The sequence below is a fragment of the Loxodonta africana genome, chromosome 15 (genome assembly GCF_030014295.1).
Source record: "Loxodonta africana isolate mLoxAfr1 chromosome 15, mLoxAfr1.hap2, whole genome shotgun sequence".
Taxonomy (NCBI): Eukaryota; Metazoa; Chordata; class Mammalia; order Proboscidea; family Elephantidae; genus Loxodonta; species Loxodonta africana.
The window spans coordinates 47,954,899-47,975,096 of record NC_087356.1 but is presented as its reverse complement, the minus strand read 5'-3'; the positions used below and the strand labels follow the sequence as shown (position 1 = coordinate 47,975,096).

Below are 20,198 nucleotides of genomic sequence, written 5' to 3'. Positions count from 1 at the left end.
ACCCTTCCCTTCCAGCACACATTTTTATCTCCCTCCCCTCAGCCACAGCCTGTGTTCAGTGATTTGGAACTCAGAAAAAGTCAAGTTTTCCCACAGTTCTTTTCACTGCAATTCCCTCTGCCTAGAATGCCCTTCCTTTCCAATCTCTAATTTAAAAAGCATTTTCTTTGAGAAATCCTTCCTTCACAGCTCAGTTCATCTCTGGGCTCTCACTGCACTGCAGTCACGTTGCTATCACATGGCACTCAGAATACAGCATTTCCATTTATCCATTTATTTGTCTACCTTTCTAGGCTATGAGTCCTTCAATGGTAGAAACTGTTTATAGTATATACAACAGAGTGATATTCAAATACTTGCAGAATGAATAAAAGAACAAAGAGATTAAAAACTGAGTAACATATGCCTAGTTACATTCCTTAACCAAAATATAATCTTCCTCCATATTAGCAAACACAATAATATTTTTCCAGATCGGAAGGATTAAAATCCCAAATCTTACAATTCCACTAACAAGAGATCTTAAGATAAAGGACACAAAGTATCTAACCACAAAACCATGGAATCTAGAAAACTACAAATCCATGGAATCGTAACTAGAGAAATTAAGAGGAAAATACAGAAGCAAAGAACTATATAAACCCACTGCCGTCAAGGAGTCAGGACAGGACAGGACAGAGCAGAGCTGCCCTACAGGGTTTCCAAGGAGCCACCTGGTGGATTTGAACTTCCAACCTTTTGGTTAGCAGCCGTAGCACTTAATCACTATGCCACCCGGGTTTCCAAAGAATTATACAGATATCATCAAATCTACCTTTCACATCTATACTAGCTATGTGGGTCATATGCAGGAAAAATTTTATCATCAAGATCACTGGCTTTAACACTCCTAGACTGAACTGCTTCCACATGTGCCCTCAAATTTTGGCACATTAATTCAGTTTATTCCTTCCAACTATTAGTTAGAAAAAGTACAATGCTCATTAGGACACAGTTAATGGGGGAAAAAAATAGAAGCATTCAGGTAAAATGAGTATCTTAAGAGTTATCAAAGCCACCAAAACATGGCAACAGCCTAACACCCAATTCAACTATTATAAATGTACTGGTTTTTTCCTCTTAACTTTTTATTTTAAAATTTTTCAATAAGAAAAGCTGAAACAGAGGGCGGAGCCAAGATGGCGGACTAGGCAGACGCTACCTCGGATCCCTCTTACAAAAAAGACACGGAAAAACAAGTGAATCGATCACATACATAACAATCTACGAACCCAGAATAACAAACACAGATTTAGAGACGGAGAAGGAACTAATATGGGGAAGCAGCGACTGTTTCCAGAGCCTGGAGCCAGCATACGAGTCAGGCACAGCACAAGCACAGAGAGCTGCTCCACACCCCTGGACTAACCCCGGGAGGGGGACCAGCCGGTTCCGCGGACGGCGTGGGACGCAGCCGGTGGGACAAGTCCCCAGGAGGCAGTGACTGGTCTTGGAGCAGGAAGAGCAGCGTCCCAGCCGGAGAACCGTCCCGCCTGGATTTGGACTGGACGCAGGTACGGCATAAGCACGGAGAGCTGCTCCACCCCCCTGAACTAATCCCGGGAGGAGGCCCAGCTGGGTCGCGCGGGCGGCGTGGGACGCAGCCGGTAGGAGAAGTCCCCGGGAGGCAGCGACTGGTACTGGAACGGGGAGAACAGCGTCCCAGCCGGGACACTTGGACACGGCACAAGCACGGGGAGCTGCTCCACCCACCTGAACTAACCCCGGGAGGGGGCCCAACTGGTTCGCGGGGGCGACACGGCAACACGGCTGGAGGGACGAGAAGTCCCCGGGAGGCAGCGACTGATTTTGGAGTCAAGAGTGCACCGTCCCAGCATGGGAGCCTTGACACTGGGCGTGGGGCTGGAAGCGGAGGATCTGACCGTGACTCCAGCAGGCCAGACCCCCCGGGGGTAATCTCCACACAGCCAGCACACATAAGCGACGCGCCCCGCGGGAATCACAGATATAATAGTCATTCCAAGCAAGACAAGCAACTCTGGCTATATTCTGAGGTGCTACTCTCCTATCTCTCTGTTCCCTACCCCACCCTCCCCAGGCGGCTTCATTAACATCCGAATAGCCTGAGCCAGAGGGAGAACTCTGATAGGGATCTGACTGCATTTTTTTTTTAGCAGATTTTCTGGAAAAACTAGTTTCCCAGTGATGGCTCAGAGACAGCAGTCCATATCAAACCGCATAAAGAAGCAGACCATGACAGCTTCTCCAACCCCCCAAACAAAAGAATCAAAATCTTTCCCAAATGAAGATACAATCCTGGAATTATCAGATACAGAATATAAAAAACTAATTTACAGAATGCTTCAAGACACCACAAATGAAATAAGGCAAACTGCAGAAAAAGCCAAGGAACACACTGATAAAACTGTTCAAGAACTCAAAAAGATTATTCAAGAACACAGTGGAAAAATTAATAAGTTCCAAGAATCCATACAGAGACAGCATGTAGAAATCCAAAAGATTAACAATAAAATTACAGAATTAGACAACGCAATAGGAAGTCAGAGGAGCAGACTCGAGCAATTAGAATGCAGACTGGGACATCTGGAGGACCAGGGAATCAACACCAACATAGCTGAAAAAAAATCAGATAAAAGAATTAAAAAAAAATGAAGAAACCCTAAGAATCATGTGGGACTCTATCAAGAAGGATAACCCGCGGGTGACTGGAGTCCCAGAACAGGGAGGGGGGACAGAAAACACAGAGAAAATAGTTGAAGAACTCCTGACAGAAAACTTCCCTGACATCATGAAAGACGAAAGGATATCTATCCAAGATGCTCATCGAACCCCATTTAAGCTTGATCCAAAAAGAAAAACACCAAGACATATTATCATCAAACTCACCAAAACCAAAGATAAACAGAAAATTTTAAAAGCAGCCAGGGAGAAAAGAAAGGTCTCCTTCAAGGGAGAGTCAATAAGAATAAGTTCAGACTACTCAGCAGAAACCATGCAGGCAAGAAGGGAATGGGACGACATATACAGAACACTGAAGGAGAAAAACTGCCACCCAAGGATCATATATCCAGCAAAACTCTCTCTGAAATATGAAGGCAAAATTAAGATATTTACAGATAAACACAAGTTTAGAGAATTTGCAAAGACCAAACTAAAGCTACAAGAAATACTAAAGGATATTGTTTGGTCAGAGAACCAATAATATCAGATATCAGCACAACACAAGATCACAAAACAGAACGTCCTGATATCAACTCAAATAGGGAAATCACAAAAACAAACAAATTAAGATTAATTGAAAAAAAAAAATACACATAACAGGGAATCATGGAAGTCAATGGGTGAAAGATCACAATAATCAAAAAGAGGGACTAAATACAGGAGGCATTGAACTGCCATATGGAAAGTGATACAAGGCGATATAGAACAATACAAGTTAGGTTTTTACTTAGAAAAATAGGGGTAAATAATAAGGTAACCACAAAAAGGTATAACAACTCTATAACTCAAGATAAAAGCCAAGAAAAACGTAACGACTCAACTAACATAAAGTCAAACACTATGAAAATGAGGATCTCACAATTTACTAAGAAAAACGCCTCAGCACAAAAAAGTACGTGGAAAAATGAAATTGACAACAACACACATAAAAAGGCATCAAAATGACAGCACTAAAAACTTATTTATCTATAATTACGCTGAATGTAAATGGACTAAATGCACCAATAAAGAGACAGAGAGTCACAGACTGGATAAAGAAACACGATCCATCTATATGCTGCCTACAAGAGACACACCTTAGACTTAGAGAAACAAATAAACTAAAACTCAAAGGATGGAAAAAAATATATCAAGCAAACAATAAGCAAAAAAGAAGAGGAGTAGCAATATTAATTTCTGACAAAATAGACTTTAGACTTAAATCCACCACAAAGGATAAAGAAGGACACTATATAATGATAAAAGGGACAATTGATCAGGAAGACATAACCATATTTAATATTTATGCACCCAATGACAGGGCTGCAAAATACATAAATCAAATTTTAACAGAACTGAAAAGTGAGATAGACACCTCCACAATTATAGTAGGAGACTTCAACACACCACTTTCAGAGAAGGACAGGACATCCAGTAAGAAGCTCAATAGAGACACGGAAGACCTAATTACAACTATCAACCAACTTGACCTCATTGACTTATACAGAACTCTCCACCCAACTGCTGCAAAGTATACTTTTTTTTCTAGCGCGCATGAAACATTCTCTAGAATAGACCACATATTAGGTCATAAAACAAACCTTTGCAGAGTCCAAAACATCGAAATATTACAAAGCATCTTCTCAGACCACAAGGCAATAAAACTAGAAATCAGTAACAGAAAAACTAGGGAAAAGAAATCAAATACTTGGAAAATGAACAATACCCTCCTGAAAAAAGACTGGGTTATAGAAGACATCAAGGAGGGAATAAGGAAATTCATAGAATGCAACGAGAATGAAAATACTTCCTATCAAAACCTCTGGGACACAGCAAAAGCAGTGCTCAGAGGCCAATTTATATCGATAAATGCACACATACAAAAAGAAGAAAGAGCCAAAATCAGAGAACTGTCCCGACAACTTGAACAAATAGAAAGTGAGCAACAAAAGAACCCATCAGGCACCAGAAGAAAACAAATAATAAAAATTAGAGCTGAACTAAATAAATTAGAGAACAGAAAAACAACCGAAAGAATTAACAAAGCCAAACGCTGATTCTTTGAAAAAATTAACAAAATTGATAAACCATTGGCCAGACTGACTAAAGAAATACAGGAAAGGAAACAAATAACCCGAATAAGAAACGAGAAGGACCACATCACAACAGAACCAAATGAAATTAAAAGAATCATTTCAGATTACTACAAAAAATTGTACTCTAACAAATTTGAAAACCTAGAAGAAATGGATGAATTCCTGGAAAAACACTACCTACCTAAACTAACACATTCAGAAGTAGAACAACTAAATAGACCCATAACAAAAAAAGAGATTGAAACGGTAATCAAAAAACTTCCAACAAAAAAAAGCCCTGGCCCGGACGGCTTCACTGCAGAGTTCTACCAAACTTTCAGAGAAGAGTTAACACCACCACTACTGAAGGTATTTCAAAGCATAGAAAATGACGGAATACTACCCAACTCATTCTATGAAGCCACCATCTCCCTGATACCAACACCAGGTAAAGACATTACAAAAAAAGAAAATTATAGACCTATATCCCTCATGAACATAGATGCAAAAATCCTCAACAAAACTCTAGCCAATAGAATCCAACAACACATCAAAAAAATAATTCACCCTGATCAAGTGGGATTTATACCAGGTATGCAAGGCTGGTTTAATATCAGAAAAACCATTAATGTAATCTATCACATAAATAAAACAAAAGACAAAAACCACATGATCTTATCAATTGATGCAGAAAAGGCATTTGACAAAGTCCAACACCCATTTATGATAAAAACTCTTACCAAAATAGGAATTGAAGGAAAATTCCTCAACATAATAAAGGGCACCTATGCAAAGCCAACAGCCAATATCACTCTAAATGGAGAGAACCTGAAAGCATTTCCCTTGAGAACGGGAACCAGACAAGGATGCCCTTTATCACCACTCTTATTCAACATCGCGCTGGAAGTCCTAGCCAGAGCAATTAGGCTAGACAAAGAAATAAAAGGTATCCGGATTGGCAAGGAGGAAGTAAAGTTATCACTATTTGCAGATGACATGATTATATACACAGAAAACCCTAAGGAATCCTCCAGAAAACTACTGAAACTAATAGAAAAGTTTGGCAGAGTCTCAGGTTATAAAATAAACATATAAAAATCACTTGGATTCCTCTACATCAACAAAAAGAACACCGAAGAGGAAATAACCAAATCAATACCATTCACAGTAGCCCCCAAGAAGATAAGATACTTAGGAATAAATCTTACCAAGGATGTAAAAGATCTATACAAAGAAAACTACAAAGCTCTACTACAAGAAATTCAAAAGGACATACTTAAGTGGAAAAACATACCTTGCTCATGGATAGGAAGACTTAACATAGTAAAAATGTCTATTCTACCAAAAGCCATCTATACATTTAACGCACTTCCGATCCAAATTCCAATGTCATATTTTAAGGGGATAGAGAAACAAATCACCGATTTCATATGGAAGGGAAAGAACCCCCGGATAAGCAAAGCACTACTGAAAAAGAAGAAGAAAGTGGGAGGCCTCACTCTACCTGATTTCAGAACCTATTATACAGCCACAGTAGTCAAAACAGCCTGGTACTGGTACAACAACAGGCACATAGACCAATGGAACAGAATTGAGAACCCAGACATAGATCCATCCACGTATGAGCAGCTGATATTTGACAAAGGACCAGTGTCAATTAATTGGGGAAAAGATAGCCTTTTTAACAAATGGTGCTGGCATAACTGGATATCCATTTGCAAAAAAATGAAACAGGACCCATACCTCACACCATGCACAAAAACTAACTCCAAGTGGATCAAAGACCTAAACATAAAGACTAAAACGATAAAGATCATGGAAGAAAAAATTGGGACAACCCTAGGAGCCCTAATACAAGGCATAAACAGAATACAAAACATTACCAAAAATGATTAAGAGAAACCCGATAACTCGAGCTCCTAAAAATCAAACACCTATGCTCATCTAAAGACTTCACCAAAAGAGTAAAAAGACCACCTACAGACTGGGAAAGAATTTTCAGCTATGACATCTCCGACCAGTGCCTGATCTCTAAAATCTACATGATTCTGTCAAAACTCAACCACAAAAAGACAAACAACCCAATCAAAAAGTGGGCAAAGGATATGAACACACATTTCACTAAAGACGATATTCGGGCAGCCAACAGATACATGAGAAAATGCTCTCGATCATTAGCCATTAGAGAAATGCAAATTAAAACCACGATGAGATTCCATCTCACACCAGCAAGGCTGGCATTAATCCAAAAAACACAAAATAATAAATGTTGGAGAGGCTGCGGAGAGATTGGAACTCTTAGACACTGCTGGTGGGAATGTAAAATGGTACAACCACTTTGGAAATCTATCTGGCGTTATCTTGAACAGTTAGAAATAGAACTACCATACAACCCAGAAATCCCACTCCTCGGAATATACCCTAGAGATACAAGAGCCTTCACATGAACAGATATATGCACACCCATGTTTATTGCAGCTCTGTTTACAATAGCAAAAAGCTGGCAGCAACCAAGATGTCCGTCAACGGATGAATGGGTAAATAAATTGTGGTATATTCACACAATGGAATACTACGCATCGATAAAGAACAGTGACGAATCTGTGAAACACTTCATAACATGGAGGAACCTGGAAGGCATTATGCTGAGCGAAATTAGTCAGAGGGAAAAGGACAAATATTGTATAAGACCACTATTATAACATCTTGAGAAAGAGTAAACCTGAGAAGAACACATACTTTTGTGGTTACGAGGGGGGGAGGGAGGGAGGGTGGGTGAGGGTTTTTTATTGATTAATCAGTAGACAAGAACTGCTTTAGGTGAAGGGAAAACAACACTCAATACATGGAAGGTCAGCTCAATTGGACTGGACCAAAAGCAAAGAAGTTTCCGGGATAAAATGAATGCTTCAAAGGTCAGCGGAGCAAGGGCGGGGGTCTGGGGAACATGGTTTGCGCGGACTTCTAAGTCAATTGGCAAAATAATTCTATTATGAAAACATTCTGCATCCCACTTTGAAATGTGACGTCTGGGGTCTTAAATGCTAACAAGCGGCCATCTAAGATGCATCAATTGGTCTTAACCCACCTGGAGCAAAGGAAAATGAAGAACACCAAGGCCACACGACAACTAAGAGCCCAAGAGACAGAAAGGGCCACATGAACCAGAGACCTACATCATCCTGAGACCAGAAGAACTAGTTGGTGCCCGGCCACAATTGATGACTGCCCTGACAGGGAGCACAGCAGAGGACCCCTGAGGGAGCAGGAGATCAGTGGGATACAGACCCCAAATTCTCATAAAAGGACCAAACTTAATGGTCTGACTGAGACTAGAGGAATCCCGGCGGCCATGGTCCCCAGACCTTCTGTTGGCACAGGACAGGAACCATCCCCGAAGACAACTCATCAGACATGAAAGGGACTGGTCAGCGGGTGGGAGAGAGATGCTGATGAAGAGTGAGCTAATTATATCAGGTGGACACTTGAGATTGTGTTGGCAACTCTTGTCTGGAGGGGGGATGGGAGGATAGAGAGAGAGGGAAGCCGGCAAAATTGTCACGAAAGGAGAGACTGAAAGGGCTGACTCAAGAGAGGGAGAGCAAGTGGGAGTAGGGAGTGAGATGTATGTAAACTTATATGTGACAGACTGATTGGATTTGTAAACGTTCACTTGAAGCTTAATAAAAGTTAATAAAAAAAAAAGAAAAGCTGAAACAATGAACATGTTTCACCCAGACTTGACAACTGTTACCATTTATTTGCTTTATCTACGTGTGCATGCATTTGTGTATGCACAGATTTTATTTTTTTGCATGAACTACTTGAAAATAAATTCACACATCATGACATTTCAAACCTAAATACTTCATCATGCGTCTCCTAAAAATAAAGATGTATATAACCACAAAACCATCATAACCCCTAAGAAAATTAACAACTCCCTAATATCACCAATATGTACTAGATATTTTCAACTTTCCCGAAACTATCTTTTTATAGCTGGTGTTCTAAAACCAGGATTCAATCAAAGTTCATTCAGCAAGGTTCAGAAATTACTGCGTTTACTTATATTCCTTTAGCCTCTTTAAATCTAGAACAGTCTTCCATCTCTTTTTATTCTTTCTCCATGACTAACTTTTATCAGCGACCAGAATGTACAATATCCCACATTCGGTGTTGGTCTGCTTCCTGATGTGTTTTTTTCTCTTCTCCTTTAGACGTTTTATTACAAATACATACAAAGTAAACAGAATAGAATGATGAATTCCCATCAGTCAACCCATTGTCGTCGAATCGATTCCAACCCACAGCAACCCTATAGGACAGAGTAGAACTACCCTATAGGGTTTCCAAAGAGCAGCTGGTGGATTCAAACTGCCGACCTTTTGGTTAGCACCCGAGCTCTTAACCACTGCGCGTCCAGGGCTCCATACTCTGGAATTTAGGTCTAAATACTCATGTTAAATATCTCTGGAAAGAAAACTTAGTATGTGATTCCATGTACTTCATGCTGCATTATATCCAGAAGCACGTAATATTCTTGTTCCCACTATTAATGATGTTAAATTTGATCATGACGAGGTGAGGTAAACAATGACAGATACCTCTAACATAAAGAAACATTCGTTCCTTCACAGCAAGCAAGTAATCCATGGGGTGATATCTTGATGCCATGGTAATCCTTTCACCCAAAACTGTTATTACCAATTTATAATTTTTACCTGAATCAATTATTATATTGGAGATTAAAAAAATGGTGATTTTCTAATTCTACCATGCTTCTACAATTATTAGCTGGTATTTTCTATACATAAAGGTTTCTCCTCTTCAACTGAAGATGAACTACGTGTCTCCCTGAATCACAGGGTAAATGCTTAATTCTTTCCTTTTAATTATTAATTTTCAGAATAAGGAGTTAAGTGTAACAGTCAACTGCAACGGCAATTTTTTTCTTTCCTTTTCTCTGAGTATCAGTAAAAATGCATGATTTTCATCTATTCAATATTTTGCAATCAATTATAATCACCATATGTTAAAATATTTTTATACCCTTAATATCTTGTGAATTTTTATTGACAATAACAAATTCAGTTACTCTAGGACAGACTGTTTAAACATCATCATTAAATTCACAAAGGATAGTGTTAGAAAAAAAAAAAAAGGAACATAAAATAAAATGAATTGTTTATTTTCCTAACCTGGTCTTCACATGCTAAAATGTACACTCAGCTGCTGGGATCACGAAGCCATGTTTTTATCATTTCTATTAAATTCTAATAGAAAAGTTTTGTTTTTTTTTTTTTTAATGTTAAATAGTTAATCAAATCCTAAAATTTAAATCAACTCACCTGCTGGACAGGGCTGTCAACTGTAAATGCTTTATATACAGCTAGTGCCTGGCTTTTACTTCCTTTGCTCCAGATCACCATATTTCCAGCCACATACAGCTCCTCATCATAGTCCACTTCTTCGCCAATTTCACTTACGCCCTTCCTTAACTGCCAGCTTTCCTTAAAAATTAATACATATACACTTTTTCAATAGTATGGACCAAGATTTATTAATTAATTCAAACAATCATCCAGATTACAAGTCTCCCACTCTCCCTTTTCCTATAAAATAAGACTCCATCTAAGCCTGACTCTTAGAAGGTTTGTTGTCACTGATAACTGAATGGGGGGTGTGTGCCTGTGTGCATGCACGTGTACATGCACACATTATATCTTACAGAATTTCATGAACAGGGATTTACTCATTAATTCTCTATATTAAATGTTTTATATTATACCTCTATACTACTCTACCAAAAACATAAATAAACCGAAATTATATCTCATCTATAGATTCAAAAATGAGATCTTTAATATGCTTGAGAGAATAAAAAGTCTTACTAAGCATACAGGAGGGTGATAAAGGGGCAGTGAGGTGCGTATGTGAATTGCCAGGAGTTTATGCACAACGCAAATTTCTCTGCTTCGCAACATACATACATCTTGCCTTGTCTAACTGGAAGAGAGTGAGTTTTATATTCAGGCTTCCCCTCCCTGAGATTTTGGTATTCCCCAATGGGACATATGAAAATGGAGTAAGGTGACAGGGGTTATGATTTTCTGACACACTTATTTTACATTTCCCTACTTAAGAACTACTGCTCTACCTACTTACATGATATTTCTTCTCTCCTCTAAAAACATGTAGGTCTTTTTCATCAGGGGCTATTTCTAAATCTCTCCCAACTCATCCCCAAATAACATGAGATCCAGTCAGTACAAACTAAGTAAAAAGAGATTTTAAATGGTGCACAATCACAGTAAAAAGCTTGATTCTCATCATAAAATCACAGTGAGTTACATATGACAAAATAAGTAGCCATGACACTGATACAATAGTCATTATCTTAGCCTTGATGGAAATGGCCAAGTTTTAACCACCACCCTAGAAGTAACATTATACTCATTTCTCAGTTGCAATTTAAGGGGAGCCTTAAATTACAATTATATTACATCACTCTACAAAAATATGATGGGAAAATTAATGGAACCTTCTGTTTCTCGTGGATTGTGACCTCCTGAAGGGATCCCACCAAGCCAGCAGCACCATCAGAGGACCATAGCTCAGAGGCTGGCTGCAGCTGGCGAAGCTGAAGGTTCAAAGCATTGGGATGGTGCTTGCAGTGGTCTCGACCAAAAGGGACAAATTCCTGCAAATCCCTGGCTGCAATCATCGTTGCCCTTTCTTCATAGACGTTCGACATGGGTTCCAAATATCAACATTATTTCTGTAGGAATTCAAACACATTCTGGTGAGCTTCTAGAGTCAAAATCAGACTAAAAATACCATAAGAGTTTACAGTCATCAATCTTTAGATGAGTATCAAATAATGCCATTTTGTTGTCGGTATATAAGTAATCCTGACATCAAAGGGCATTCCAGATCTGACTCTCACAGGTAGATGTCACGTTAGTCACACACTAGCTGAAAAATAAACCTACCACTGTAGGAAACCATTGAGTCAAGACAAGCACTCATGTCCCACAGCTACCCCATAACGTTTCTATACTTCACACAGAAGGTATGAAAACACATTGTACTTTATGGTCCCACGACTGCATGGCTTCTCAACATTCAAGGTCATTTCTGCTCAGATACTGGAGTCTAATTCAAAAAGCACACCTAAAGGCTTGATGGCATTTGGAATGAGATAAAACATATTACTCTAATTCATCAGAGGTTGAACTACTGCTTTCAGTTAACCAATCCACAAAAGATCTAATAAGCTATCAAAATGTCATCAGTAGTTTTGACACCCCAATTCCACCTAAATCTATAACTACACCCCACTTACTGGTCCAAACCCAGGGAACCAAGGCATACGTAACTCTACCCATGAAACAGAAGGCTTATATCTGACTTAACAGCAGATTTAAGAGTCCTAGCTTTTAATTAGCAAAATTTATTGCAGTTTATTAGATTTACTGGCAGATTTGAATGAGCTGTGGGTCAAGACGTGCCCCTCTACCTCCCAAATATTTCTACATAAGTAACTGACAACTGGTAAAATTCTGACACTGCATAACATGGCATACGAGGTGGATTTCGGTTCTGTCTGCAACAGGACTGCCTTAAAAATGGATCTCATGGCATCATATTTAGGCTGCAATCCTCAAACACAAACGTCAAGGCAAACATCCAATGTCAGCACCGTAGACAACTTTTAGAAAGCACGTTTTAAACAGTGCTCACAAGTAAGAGGATTTCATTAGATTTGACTGAGACTTCTCATCTCAGGTCTTTTTGGCATCAGTTGTTTGTTTTCTGTGCTGCACAAACACCTCAAAGCCTGTGCAGTTCCTTTAGAGTGGTTAAGTTACTCCACTGTGAATTAAAAGGCAGTCCTGAGATTACTGTACAGTGCAAAACACAACCCAAGTTCGTTTCTTCTCTACTGCTAGAAATCAGTACTGAGAACAAAGTCACTTCAACTTTGGACATAACTAAAATAACGCTTTATAAAACTTACAATAACAAAATTCAGCTGGTCTTCCTATACCCTGTTCCAAAGGATAACCGATATAAAAGAACTTGTGACTTTATCCAAGTTCGTGTAATTTTGTAACGTTATTCTCTTTTCACTGCAGGGAAAACTCTAGAATTACTTTCCCAGTACATTACTTTCGTTCTGAGATTATGAACACAAATTTAATACTTTCACAGTACCCCGAACTTTTATAAATGTGTTTTTACTTGACTTAGTGGCAACACAAAAAGCTATACAGAAACGTACTATGTTAAATTAATATGACAAAAATCAAAATTTTTCCTACATGAGATTAAAAGATCACCCTGAAAAGGGACCAGAGGGCTGGCCTAACAATGAGTTTGTGACCAATTTCTCCCCCTAAAAGTCTAACAGAACCTAACGTAAGACTGAACGGTGTGCACACAACGATCCCTGGCTTGAATCTCAGCAAAAAGACAAAGCTTCTCGGCCCCTCTGGCAGGCGACTAAGGCAGCGGGCTAAGAACCCAGGCCTCAGAGAATCCGCTCAGAGGGATTGGGCTTCATCGAGAGACTGGTTAGCGAGGAGGAGACCGGGAAGGCGCACCCAAAAAGTACAGCCCTCAAGGCCGTCGGAGCCCACCACCCGCCTCCCAGCCCTCTGGTCAGCAGGCACCGGCCGGCATCGGGGCGGGGATGAGGGTCCCGGGGCGCGCGGCGGGAGGTGGACCGCTGGGCTCCGCAGCCCCGCACCCGCACCTGTGTGACTCGGGACGCGGCAGGCGCGGCGAGCCTCGGCTGCTCCCCGGAGGCGCGGGGGCCGGAGGGGCCTGAGGACAGCGGCGGGGTCGGTCACGGTGACTCCTCAGCCTTCGTTGATTCTCATCCCTCTCTCTCCCCTACTCCGGAGGCAAAAGGGGCTGCAGTACCAGGCGCGACAGCTAACAGCAGGCTGACGTGCCGGCGAGCAGCTCCGGAAGCTGTTTAAATTGACACGACCATCTTGACTTTCCCGTCTTCCCTCGCGCCGGGGCGGTTCGGGCACCGCGGGAGGCGCGCGGCGCCCGGCGGCCTTGGCGCCTGCGCAGTTGCCTGAAGAACACGAAGACCTTACCTCCAACCGCCTTAAGAGGCAGCACTGAGTCCCGAAGCGGGAGCGACTCCAAGAATCTACGTGTGATGGCACCCTCCTGACGCAGATCTTCTCTAGATCATGTCACTACGAGCTTGAACTGCCACCTGACTCTGAGTTATGAGATTTTCTGGCTGCTTTTGCTTCTGCCTCCTTGGCCCCAAATGGAGGTACGTGCCTCCAGGCTCTGGGGCCCTGCTCATCTTCGTTCTACGTGAGTGAATCTGCACCACAAGGCATCCAGACTCCTTGAAAAGTTGGTGAAAGGTATGAAGGCTCTAACAAAAAACGTGCAATTTCAGAGGTTCACAGGTGATTCAGAGACCCAGGTTAAGAACTCCAGCCTTACCCCCCCTCCCTGTCTGGGTTCAACTGTACAATATCACATTTATGGAAACTAGAAACTTTCTTGAGCTCTAATCCCAATTAGGAGCCAGGGTGGCACGAGCGGTTTGCAATGCGTTGCTAACCTAAGGTTGGTGGTTGGAACCATGGAAGCGCCATGAAAGAAAGGCCTGACGATCTCCTTCTGTAAAGATTACAGACAAGAAAACCTTGTGGAGGAGTTCTGCTCTGTAATGCATAGAGTTCCCATGAGTCAGTCTGACTTTACAGCAGCTAACAACAACAACAATCCCGTATTGCCAAGTTAAAACTATTGACAGGCCTCTTAGTGCTTAGGAATAAACTTCAAATGCTTACCCAGAAATGTAAAGTTGGCTAAAACTTTATGACTTCGCTAAAAGCATCTACTGGGATTCCCCAAACACACCTTACACTTCATGGCCTTACTCTCTGTATTCATTGCCATGCCTTACTTAGCATGTCACCCTTCAGGGTTTAGCTCAAGTGTCTCTTCTCAGGAGGCTTCACACCAACAGGAAGGAGCCTTTCGTTTCTCAGAACTTTGGGCACAACTGCCTTTCACCAGTCATTTACCTGAAATCAAAATACCCCCAGACTTTCCTGGCTCGACGATAAAATGAGGTCAAGTTAACAATCATATCCCAAATGCCCTCTCTTATCCTTTATGTATTTCCCCCCACAGGGTCCCTACCTTCCTCCTCCACCAGGTCTTTCTGGTAGAACCTGCATCAGGACACACCTCAGATGCATCTCAGAGTCTCTTATTGCCACCATCCTCCAGATCCTCAGCCTCTTGTCCACCTCAGCTGCCACCATGGCCTGCCCCAAAGGCCACCCATGGTTGCACTAGTCCTGTCAGCCCCACTACCAGGCACTCACCACAGAGGACAAAGCCCTCTCCGTTGGCTGCTGCTGTGAAGCCAGGACAATGCGTGGCACTCCCTAAAACTCAACTATGGCTTCTCCTGCCTCCCCCACAGGGAATGGCAGCTGCCTTATGAAAGGGCCAGAAGACATAACCTAAAGTATAGGGAGTAATTTGTGATCAAGGCAAATGTCCATCAATAGGAACAAGCAGGAAGGAGCCAGATGTATAAAATCCCTTTTCTTCCTCCCTCCTGTGAACTACTCTAAGGCCTGGTTTTTCTGCATACCTGTCAGGACATGTCCTGTGCGGCAGAGTGGCGCACCTGCCAGGCAGTCTGCTGAGGCTTTGGCGTCCCATGAAGCAGAATCCAGTGCATTACTTCTCAAGCTCCCCTGCCTCATTTTCCCATTTCATTCATTCTCTTCGGTCTAGAGATTGAACCACCCACATGAAGCATCAGCACTAATCATTCTTGCCTCTGGCTCCCTTTTCTAAGGAATTCAGGCAGTACAGTCCACAAAGAGTGTTTTTATACTGCTAATTATCCAGCTGTGAAGTAGAGTCACTGAAAGGATTTACCCAGCTTTTTCCCTTGCCTGTTCAAGTTATCTTGCCTGCTCAAGAAATTTTCTTAAGGGGCCTCCCTGAGGCCTTACCTGATGATGTCCACTGTGAGGACACCAGGGTCTACACCGATAGCTCCCCTCCAGTACTCCCAGAGACCACCAGTCAGTCCTTTGGGGCTAGAACATTGCTGTGTTCCCTGCAGAACAGCAGAACTGGCCCCACTGCTCCTTGCAACACTCATGGTCAGACATCAGTCTAACAGCGTTGTCACTAACAGCATTACTTGGACTCATGATCTGACAGTTTCTTAAGTAAGCAAATCCTTCTGCTTCTGCCACTAACCCCTCTGCTCATGGGGCTCGAACCATAAATCCAGGAGTTTCCTAGGCCAGACAGCCAACTCACTGCACTTTAACTGTGGCTTCCAAATAAACTACCTTAAAAATCCATTGCCATCAAGTTGATTCCAATTCATAATGACCCTAATGCACAGAGTGGAACTGCCTCATAGGGTTTCTAAGGCTACAGCCTTTACAGAAGCAGATTGCCACATATTTCTTCAGTGGAGCGGCTGGTGAGTTCAAACAGCTGACCTTTTGGTTGGCAGCTGAGTTCTTTAACCACTGCACTACCAGGCCTCCTCAAATTACCTTAAGAGTTCCTGAAATTACATTTTGGATACAAGGGACCCAAAGTCAGGGTACAAAGGAAAGGGAAAATAATAGAGTTCACTACCAGTTCATTTATATGGTAAGTGGGTTAACAACCATATTTTATGAATATATTCAATTTTCTAGTATATGATTCACAAAACTTGAAGTCAACTGAAGCATACTGTCTTAGTCATCTAGTGCTGCTGTAACAGAAATATCACAAGTGGATGGCTTTAACAAAGAGAAGTTTATTCTCTCACAGTCCAGTAGGCCAGAAGTCTGAATTCAGGATGCCAACTCCAGGGGAAAGCTTTCTCTCTCTGTCGGCCCTGGAGGAAAGTCCTTGTGATGCATCAGTCTTCCCTTGGACTGGGAGCATCTCAGCACAGGAATGTCAGATCCAAAGGAAGCGGTCAGCTCCCGGGACTGCTGTCTTGGTGGCTTGAGGTCCCCAACTCTCTGCTTGCTTCCCTTTCTTTTTATCTCTTGAGAGATTAAAGGTGGTGCAGGCCACACCCCAGGGAAACTCCCTTGACTTTGGATCAGGGAGGTGACCTGAGTAAGGGTGGTGTTACAATCCCACCCTAATCCTCTCAACATAAAATTACAGTCCCAAAATGAAGGACAACCACACAATACTGGGAATCATGGCCTAACCAAATCGATACACACATTTTTGGGGGGACATAACTCAATCCATGACACATACTAAAAAACAGTTGTCACAGGTATACCCAGTATTATAAAATAGATCTCTTCTGTTGGTGTAAACACCCCCGATAATTAGCAAAACTCCACATATATAATTGCTATGCAAAAAAAAACAATAAAATCCCTATTTCTAACTTTTAATCAATTTTTTGCAAAATATAAGACTCTGTATTATTATCATTTGCTGCATAATAATAGTAGCAGAAACTTTATGGCTTAAAACAACACACATTTTTTATGTCACCATTTCTGTGGGTCAGGAGTCCAAGCATGGCCTAGCTCAGTCCTCTGCTTAAAGTCTCAACAGATTGCACGCAATGAGTTGGCTGGGGTTTTGTGTCCTTTGAGGCTTACTCAGAATTCAGTTCCTTGTGGTTGTAAGACTGAGGGCCTCAAATTTTTGCTGTCAGCCAGAGGCCACCTCAACTCCTAGAGGCCACTCACAGTTCCTCGCCATGTGGAGCTCCCCAACATGGCCGTTTATTTCTGAGGGTCTGCTAGCAAGATGTAAGTCACGGTCTTATATAATCTAATCACAGGAGTGACATTCCATCCCCTTGGAGGGTTAGAAGCAAGTTACACTTGAGGGAAGGAGATTACACAAGGAAGCAGGTACTATTGGGTACCATCTCAGAAGCTGCCTAGTATAGTCTCTAATATCTATCTGATAAGTAAGTTTAAGGCCTTAAACTACCCTTTTTAGCCAAGGGAGTGAAACGTGGGATGTGTGGAGCCCCTTTATACAAGGGCTTTTCCTCGCCTCTGAGCCCTCGCAGCTGTCTCCACTCAGACCTTCTGAAACAGATAAGGTTAACTGTGCTGGTGGAACAAACTAGCTTTTAAAAGATTACCATCCAAAATTTGGGTAAACAGGAACCCACCCTGTCAACATGAGATAAGATTGAGGCAGTAGTGAATTACTATCTAGTCCCCTTCTCCTTTGCAGGCTCCACACGCACAGAGGAGCAGAGTGTGACTGCTCTTTGACCTTCCTTAGCCCTCCAAAGATGGCGATGTAGTGCCGAAGATCAAGTGTGCTTGTGCTATATCCCATAATAAGTGAGCCAAAGGCTGCCGAGAGGACTCCATCTTGAATATCAGCGGGTTCCATCTTAGATTCCAGATGCACACAACCTAATTAATATACACTGCCATTCTGAGAAGTACCCGCCTCTTGAAAGAAGCCCACTAAATATTCATTACTCTGTTGTCTCCACCGAACCCATATGAGTCCTAGTCTTGCTTCCCTTTCGAGTCAGTGTTTTGGAAAAGGCTTAGATACTCACCAACTCCTTTCGCTTGACTCAAGCAAAATAAAGCTTGCTGTAGATAAAGTTTGTCTTTCACTTGTATTCTTACTCGGGAAAAGACAAGGACCCTTTTTGTCAGATTGGCGATTGGTAAGACTTCCACTCCAGGCCTGTACAAGGTCCTGTAGTTGTCTCTCCACGAGACCAGCACACACCCCATGGCTCACCTTATCTTACCCTCTACATCTTAACAATCTCATAGTCTTGGAAACTACCCAAAGGACTTTTAATAAAGCAAGATTTTGTGGTTTTTTAACTACTGCAGAAGAAAAAAAAAATTCTCTTCTGCAGTAGTTAAAAAACCACAAAGAGATACAGGCAAAAGAGGTTGCTTCTCAAACCCCTGAAATATTTTATTTTTATAGGGTTGGAGAAAAAGGACCCAAAGTCAGGGGGAAAAGGAAAGGGAAAAAAATACAGAGGTCACTACAAGTTCATTTATATAGTAAGTGGGTTAACAACCATATTTTATGAATATATTCAATTTTCCAATGCATGATTCACAAAACTTGAAATCTCAACTGAAGCATACCAAAAAACCAGTTGTCCTTGAGTCGATTCCAACTCATGGCAACCCCACATGTATCAGAGTACAACTGTACTCCGTAGGGTTTTCAGTGGCAGATTTTATGGAAGTAGATCACTGGGGCTTTAATCCGGGGAGCCTCTGGGTGAACTCAAACCTGCAACCTTTCAGTTAGTAGCCAAGCAAGTTTGCACCATCCAAGGTCTCCCAACTCAAGCATAGGGATTAGGATTTATATTTGGAGTAGGGTAACTAACCATTCTGGTTTTCCTAAGTGTGAGGGGTTTTCCAGGATACAGGACTTGCAGTTTTAAAACCACACAGTCCCAGGCAAACTGGGACAGTTGGCCACTATAATTTTTGTTTGTTTTCATTTTTTAGTTTATAACATGGGTTTATTTTATTTTATTTTGTTGTTATTGAGAATATCCACAGCAAAACATGCACCAATTTAACAGTTTCTACGTATACAATTCAGTGACATTGATCACATTCTTCAAGTTGTACAATCCTTCTAACCCTGCTTTTCTGAGTTGTTCCTCCCATGTTAGCATAAACTCACTGCCCCCCTAAATTTCCCATCTAATCCTTTTGACATACTATTGTCAGTTTGATCCCTTATAGATAGCTCTTAAAAAAGCACAGTACTCGAGGCAGGCATTTCTTAGTAGTTAAACAAAACTATTGTTTGATTTTAAAAAGACTTCAGGGGATATTTTTTGGTTTAAAGTACAAAGATTACCTTAGGGCAATAGTTTCAGGGGTTGGTCACTATAATTTGAAGCAAAAAAAGCAGGCTCTATATATCTGAACAAACCTTTACCTCCTGGGGCTTTTGGTTTTGGGACAGTTAAAGGGAAATGAACCCCACACATATAAAACACAATGTCATCTCAGTTTCAAACTTCTGCCTAGCCGGGCTGGTCCAGCTTCATGTTTCATGAGGTATTTGTGAAAACATTTTCAGGATCAGGAACAATTGACAGCATTGCATTGAACAAATAAGAAGTCTAGAAATCTAGGAAGTTGAGAGTTTTTATTCATTTAATCAAAGCTTATTTTAGTTTAAGGTGGAATTTCACACTTCCAATTTTCTATTTTCCCTTCTCAAAAAGTAAGCTTACAATATTTTGATTGCATAATTTAAATGCTATCTTTTCATAGAAGACTTCCCTGACCACACTATTTAAACTAGGCAACCCCAAGTTCCACTCTATGATACAGTTGACTTCCTTTACAGCACTTTTAACAAACTGTACTTACTCTA

General features: G+C 41.4%; 1 protein-coding gene across 6 annotated transcripts in view; it reads right to left on the bottom strand.

Annotated features, from left to right (window-relative positions):
• The window catches only part of ANAPC1 (anaphase promoting complex subunit 1), a 184,694-nt gene extending 170,863 nt beyond the window's left edge, over positions 1-13,831 (bottom strand). For 4 of the 6 annotated variants that reach the window (XR_010317985.1, XM_023557036.2, XM_010597103.3 and 1 more), the window contains exons 1-3: positions 13,558-13,831; positions 11,341-11,577; positions 10,148-10,309 (exon numbers count right to left, since the gene is read on the bottom strand). Coding sequence is in view for 4 of the 6 variants with exons in the window: in XM_023557036.2 (XP_023412804.2) it covers positions 10,148-10,309; positions 11,341-11,553 (375 nt within the window). In the remaining 2 variants the exon portion in view is untranslated. Of the gene's footprint in view, positions 1-10,147; positions 10,310-11,340; positions 11,578-13,557 lie in introns of those variants that run through there. The other 2 variants (XM_003417402.4, XM_023557038.2) reach the window with 2 other exon arrangements.
• Between the last annotated feature and the right edge of the window lie 6,367 nt (positions 13,832-20,198).